Source organism: Octodon degus, unplaced genomic scaffold, assembly GCF_000260255.1.
Source record: "Octodon degus isolate 3935 unplaced genomic scaffold, OctDeg1.0 scaffold00352, whole genome shotgun sequence".
Lineage (NCBI taxonomy): Eukaryota > Metazoa > Chordata > Mammalia > Rodentia > Octodontidae > Octodon > Octodon degus.
The window spans coordinates 488,797-496,376 of record NW_004524928.1 but is presented as its reverse complement, the minus strand read 5'-3'; the positions used below and the strand labels follow the sequence as shown (position 1 = coordinate 496,376).

General features: G+C 41.2%; 1 protein-coding gene across 1 annotated transcript in view; it reads right to left on the bottom strand.

The window, feature by feature from the left end:
* The window catches only part of Rpgrip1 (RPGR interacting protein 1), a 63,363-nt gene that overhangs the window by 33,390 nt on the left and 22,393 nt on the right, over positions 1–7,580 (bottom strand). The window contains 1 exon segment of the mRNA XM_004648096.2: positions 5,144–5,289. Within this exon segment, the coding sequence (XP_004648153.1) occupies positions 5,144–5,289 (146 nt within the window).

Genomic DNA, 7,580 nt, shown 5'->3' with positions numbered 1-7,580 from the left:
AAAAAAAGTCTTACTCCCAAAACTGTCATACCAAAAGCACACATTACAGATCTAGAGAAAACAATCTTAAAATTCAGATGGAATCAGAAGAAACCCAGAGTAGCAAAAGCAATTTTGAGCAATAAGAGAAAAGGAAGGAACAATAATATCTGGCCTGAAGCTATACCACAAAGCAACAGTGATTAAAAAACAGCATGCTTCTGGAACAAAACCAGGTACATGAGACTGGGGATATGGTTCAATGGCACAAGTGCCTGCCTTGCATACACAAGGTCCCAAGTTTGATTCCTGATATATATTAAAAAAAAAAAAAGCAGTACAAAAACAGATACATGGATCAATGGAACAGAACTGAGAATACTTCTCCAGACACAGTGAGCTACCTGACTGAGCTATTCAACCAAAGAGCCAAAAGCACATGCTGGGGCAAAGACAGCCTAGGCAACGAGCGGTAATGGTAGTGGCAAATGGCTATCTGTGCACGAAGATTGAAATGGGACCCTTATCTCTTGCCATATACTGGATTAAAATGAAAATAGATTGAAGATCTAAACATTAAAACAGAGCACAGTTCCTGTGGTTCCATCCCTGGGTGAGCTGTGGTGGCCCCACTCCGAGGGCACGAAGAGACATCAACTGAGACTGGGCGTGGTGGCGTGCCCCTGTAATCCCAGTGCTTGGGAGGCTGAAAACAGTCAATCCATGTGATGAGACTCTGTAGATCCTGTGCTAAATACATTTTAAAAAACCATTAAAAGAGAAACATGAATCCTACTGGAAAATAAACTAGGTAAAACACTTAAAGACATAAGTATGGGAAAAGATTTTCTAAACAGAATCTCAGGGGCTAGGGAGATAGCTCAGAGCCATAGGCGCCTACATGGAAAGCATAAGGACCTGAGTTCCATCCCCTGCCTGCATGTCATGCCAGCTCTAGAACCAGGCGTGGTGATGCTTGCCTGTAATCCCAGCACTGCCCACCTGTAATCCCAACACTCAGGAGGTTGAGACAGGAGGATCTCTGCGAGTTCAATACCAGCCTGGGCTATAAAAGTGAGTACATGGCCAGCTTGAACTGCATGGTGAGACCCTGTCGAAAGAAAGAAAGAAAGAAAGAAAAAAAGAAAGAAGAAAGAAAGAAAGAAAGAAAGAAAGAAAGAAAGAAAGAAAGAAAGAAAAAGAGACAAACGAAGAAAGAAGACTGGACGTGGTGGTGTGTGCCTGTAATCCCAGCACTCATGAGGGTGAAAACAGGAGGATCACTGTCTGATCTGTGCAGTAAGACCCTGCAGACCCTGTGCTAATTATATCTATATCTATATCTATATCTATATCTATATATCTATATCTATATCTATATCTATATCTATATCTATATCTATAGATAGATAGATATGAAAGAAAGAATACTACTCTGCCAAAAAGGATAAGCTAAAGAAATTCCTAGGTAAATGCATGCACCTTGTATCCATTTACCGTACTGTTAAGTATAATAGATGGAACACACAGGTGTAAATATCACATGCTTTCTCTGGTGTGAGAAACCCAAAGTATAAATAAAGACCAACATGTATAATAGATATTGGGAAAAAAGAAAGAATGTGTTCAAATGAGAAGAGGAACAAGGGAGAGGGGAGGAAAAGGAAAAAATAATAAAAGAAATATAAAATGGAAATAAAGCTTTTGTAAATAACGTTGGGAAAAGAGGTTGAAAGAGGGCCAGCCAGATAGCTCAGTAGATTAAAGTGCCTGCTTAGGTAGACGCAGGGACTAGGGTTCGATCCCGGCCTGCCATGCCAGCCCTGCCCTCGGGGTGCACTGAGGCAGTAGATTGAGACTAGGTGTGGTGGCACATGCCTGTAATCTCAGCGCTTGGGAGGCTAAAAACAGGAGGATCACTACAAGTCTGATCTGTGTAGTGAGACCCTGTAGACTCTGTACCAAATATGAGAGAGAGAGAGAGAGAGAGAGAGAGAGAGAGAGAGAGAGAGAGGAGGGGAATAGGAAAAAAAGAATCAAGATACATCATGTACAGGTACCAATAGAATAAAATAAAATTTATCAATAAATAAGAATGACAGACTTGAGATATTTGTAGGAAAATGGATGTACTTGGAAAACACAATTGTGAGTGAAATAAACCAGACACACAAGTTTGAATAGATATGGCATCTCTCATTTGAGTGAGGCAAAGTATAAATAAAGAGAATAATAAGGATGGATAGACAGGAGCTGAGGAGATGGACCTCTTGTGATAGCGAAGGGGTCCCAGGAAAAAAGCATGAGGGGTGAGGAAGAGGGGAAGGGAAATAAATAAAGTAAAATACGCCACGTAAGGAGCCCAACAACCTCCGTGAATGTGAGCACTACATGTCATGTGAGCGATGATGAATAATATCAACAAGAATAAAAATGGAATAGTGAATCGAAGAAGGGATGGGGAGCGACGTGTTGGGGTTAAAAAAGAAAGAAGCTGGAGTACGTATAAGTAATCACACCTCAAGATGACTATAAACTGCATGAATTGCAATCAGGTACTAATAAAATAAAAACTTCCTTAATAATCCAAAAAGTTGAAACTCTACAGTTATCAGTAAGCATAGTCAAGAGTTGGATCAAGTGTGAATTAACTTTTCCCACCTACAACCATTTCATTTCAACAAATTGGCACTAAGAGAAGCAACTCTCTTATTTCTACAAAAGGCCTCGGACTTGTTGACCCAGTAAACTGAGGTGACACTTGTGCCTTAAAAGCAAAACAAGTCAGGCACGGCCTGTAATCTCAGCGCTTGGGCACACGCCTGTAATACGAGCACTGAGGAGGCTGAGATAGGAGGATTGCCACAAGTTTGAGGCCAGCCTAGGCTATCATGGAGCTCACGGCCAGCCTGAACTGCATAACGCAACCCTGTCTCAAAAAAGAAAAAAGCAAACAAACATCTATAGAACTATAGAGTGGAAACGCGAACAACAAGAAGGTCTCACTAGGTAGTTCAGGCCGGTCTTGAGATCACTATGTAGGTCAGGCTGGCCTTCAACTCACAGAGATCCTCTGGCCTAAGCCTCCCAAGCATGCCACCATGCCAAGCTTTTGAGTGGTAGGCTCATAAGTGTGTGTCACTACATCTGGCCCTGCTCTGTTCTGCTCACACTCTTTTTCCTTTGTGCTGTGGTTGCAGCTCGGTGGCAGAGCCCTTGCTGGCGTGCACAAGGTCCTCAGCCCAATCCCCAGTACCATAAACATGTTTTTCTTTTCCTTCACTCTCATATTTAATATACTAGAATCTGATAAGGTATATGTTTGATAAGTCTAATAATAAGTCCAGGAAAGGCCAAAGTGAGATACAGGTCTTTCTGACAGTTTCAAAATCTGCAGAGTAATCAACTCCTATGATCCGAGAGCAACAGTGGGACAAAACAGCAGCACTAACTAAGAGCAACACTTTGCTTCTCCCCCCGCCACATAATTTTGTTGATAAACAAATAGCAATGAGACAGTTTCAAATCAAATTGGTAGGACAGTTTCAATAATTAACACACTGCATACATTCTTCCTAGTGGTTAATTGCTGTACAAGATGCAGACATGATATCCTATTTACAAACACTATTAGAACAAATCATTCTATTCATTAAGAGAATGTAACTATATATCTATCCACTTTCAATACACAGATACAAATTTTTTTTTTTTTTTTTTTTTGTGGAACCAAGGATTGAACTCAGGCCCTTGCGCTTGACAGAGAAGCGCTTATTCCACTGAGCCATCTCCCTGGCCCTCAATACACAGATACAAAATGGGCATTCATCTGTATACCCTTTTTTGTTAAGTTCCGTCATTTGAATATTATAGGTGTGTAAACTCAGCAAAATATTCTAAAAGAGTCCAGTAGACCATAATAGTATTGGGTCTTCTGCTTGGCTGGCAATGTCAGAAATTGTGAACCTGAGTCCCCTATAGCTCAACATAACAGCATGGCTTTACTTCTTATATTTCGTTTTTATACTTTTCTGCTGGATGGTTAAGGCCAAGGTAAAGCAGGACCTATGCAACAAGAGTTGTAGCTTTTGGGTCTGATAAGGTCAGTGAAATCCCCTCAGGATTTATCCTGAGATCCTGTACCTCAGATTGTAGAACCTTTATCAGTGTCAGCCATGTGGATGAGTCACGGCCGTTGCTTGGCCAATGTGCTCTCTGTGAAAGCCTGAGAGAACTGTTTTCTCTCCATGTGACTCTCCTTAGGCACACTCTACATCATCTTATCACTTTCCTCTTTGGCCCCATAATCTCCTTGATCAGAAAATTTGGAACACTTCTGAGTTACATGACGTTACAGTACAAGTTCTCATATGTCCTGAGTCTTACTTGACCTTAGAAGGCTAAGGCCAAAATGTTGACTTTCCTTGCAGCCCTCCTTTTTCTCTAATTTTAGTCTGCAAACTTAGGTTGTTAACCATCCAGAAGACAAGCTTATTGTTGTTACCATACAACTTAGGCTGTTAAGCTTAACCTCACTATCTGTCTGCATATCAATCATCTTAGGCATAACATAGAACAGGTATTTTTCATCAAGTATTGATATGTTGAACTTTAAGTCCCTACAGAATATGATAAAAAAAATTTAAAAATTAGAATATATTTTAAAATATATTCTAATATATTTACACATAAGTCCAAAATATATTTACACATAAGTCCAAAAATCTCACCATATACAACCTTGAAGCAGGACAGTCCCACAATATTCCTTTTCCTGTCTCTTGCCTTCATTCACCACCCCCTTCTTTTTGAACAACACTTTCCTTCTTAAGTTCAGGCATCACACGCTAGCAGAACCCACTTTCACCTGCTTACCTCTGAAAGTATTGATGAAACTCACCAAAGATAGAAAAACTCAATTTTAATAATTTCAAACAACAAAGGAATATCTGAAAATAAACATGAGTAAGACATAAGAAAGAGGGTACACCTAAGGCAGGAAGTTGTCATGCCTTCCTGACTATAAATTGCCAGGGTCTTCATTCTGATTTCTGCAACCACTGAGGAGTAGAATGAGGGGGTGGTGAAACCAAAGGCCCAAGCTCCCCTCAGCCAGCCAGATTCAGAGGCTGCCTGCCAGACAGGGCTCCTTTACTCCACCTACCTTTCTCTGTGGACAGCTGGATCAAGATTTTTTTTTTCTCCTCCAATTCAGCATCCAGCTGATCCTGCAGTTGAGAAAGCTGCTGCCACAGCTGGTCCCCTGTGAGCTCACTGCTCCAGGGCGGCTGCTTGCTACTGTCCAACACGCTGCAAAGGGGAGGAGGGCGGTCAGCCAGACACTGGAAGGCATGTGCTGGGACATCTTTTGTGCACAGTTTCAGCATCTCCTCGGCCTAGTTCAACCCTTAGTGCTGTACATGTTTCGTCTGCTGCTACTTTATTTATAACTGTCACTCACCAACTGCCTTGGAACTTCTGGGTCCCACCAAGGAGCTGCTCAGAACCACTTCTGCTTAGGTCTTGGGCAGCTCACTGGGTCACAAGCAGCCCAAAGGGCCTTCACTCTGACAGGTGGGCGCTGTGTATCAGACACATCCAGAATCTTCCTCTTTCGCATTCACCCCTACCAGGGCTGCTTTATAGACAACTTGCCTTTGAATTAGATTATAAATTGCTATACTGCAGGGGAATGAAATTGTTCCACAACCACACCCTCCATTCCATCATATCTAGCTTTTGGGCAGAGGTGAGTTGTTTTGTTTTGAGTCACTATGAAGTCCAGACCTCAAACTCATGGCAATCTTCCTGCCTCAGCCTCCCTAATGCCTGGACTACAGGCGTTTGTCACCACACCTAGGAGGCTTGTGTTTTATGAGACTAAAACACACCTGGACCTAAACACACATTGTTGTCCAAAGCAATTCTGGGCAACAATGGCTGAGCAAGGGGCAGCACAACCCCCAATTTGAGGTTATACACAAAGCTACAGTGATTAAAAAAAAAAAAAAAACAGCATGATTTTTGTAAGCTTTGTGAGGAAACAGCGAGAGACACAGCAACATCATCAAGGGAGGCTTTTTTGGGGACAAAATGCCAGGTGGATCTTTGAGGTGAGACACACCAGAGGTGTGGTGAGCTGGGTTTCTGTAAGGTAGGGCACTAGAGCCTTTAGAAAGGGGCAAAGTTTTCTGCACATGCTCAAGAGCCAGTTTGAACAACAACAGACTGTGCAAGATTAAGATCTCAGTATAGTAACACTGTGGCTCAGGACCGGGTGGGGTTGGCCTTAACAGCCTGGGCATGAGCTGTTTCATTTTTTGTGTATGTGTGAGGACATCTGGGCCAATAAAAACATAGCAGGAATTGTATAATACAGAGGGGGTTGGGTGTATTGAAAAAAAAAAAAGAAAAACACAATTGAGCAGCAAAATAGAAAATGCTGAAACAATTCCAAGCACACTCAGCCACCTTATCTTTGACAAAAGGCATGTTCAAGCACGTTCACTGGAAGAAAATAGCCTCTTTAATAGATGGTGCTGGGAAAACTGGCCTTCCACATGCTGAAGATTAAACTTATACTTGTATCTTTCACCATGCAGTAAACTAAAATTGAAATGGATCAAATGTCTAAATATTAAAACATTTAATCTTGTGGACAATAGAGTATGTAAAACTCTTGAAGACATGGATATGGGCAAAGACATTATAAACAAAACTCCAATTTCACAGAAAGAATCAACAACTGGTATCATACCAAATTAAAAAGCTGTTGCACAGCAAAAGAAACCACCAACAGAGTGAAAAGACAGCCCAAAGAATGATTAAAAAAAAAATTACCAGCTACTCAGACAAAGGACTATTATGTAGACTATATAAAGAACTCAAAAAAAATCAGACCCCCTAAATTTAAAGACCCAATCCAAAAATGGTCATCTGAAATGAATAGACATTTCTCAGAGGAAGAAGTAAAAAGAGCAAATAAATATCTTTTTTAAAAGTTCAACAACACCAATCATTTGAGAAATACAAATTAAAAGAACACTGAGATTCCATATCATTCCAGAAAGACTATCATCAATCAATCAGTCAATAACAAATATTGTTGGGCTGCTGGGGGAAAAGAAATCCTCTCCATTGCTGGTGGGAGAATAGATTAGTGCAACCACCACAAAAGCAGTATGGAGATTCCTCTAAAAACTAAATCTATTTTCTAAAGCACAAGGTTCTGAGTTTGATCCCCAGTACTGCCAAAACACACATACACACACACACCAAAAGGAAAAAAAAAAAAAACACACTAAATCTAAAAGTTTCATTTGGGGCCTGTGGGATAGTTCAGCAGACTAAGCACCTGCTTAGGCAAGCACAGGGACCAGGGCTCAATCCCCAGCACCACATGCCATGCTGGCCCCACCCCAGGGCATGTTTGGCTGGCCACTGAATCCGGGTGTGGCGGCGCATGCCTGTAATCTTAGAGCTGGGGAGGCTGAGAACAGGAGGATCACCACGAGTCCAAGCTGCCTAGTGAGACCCTGCACCAAATACATTAAATACATTAAATAAATAAATAAATAAATAAATAAATAAATAAATGTTCC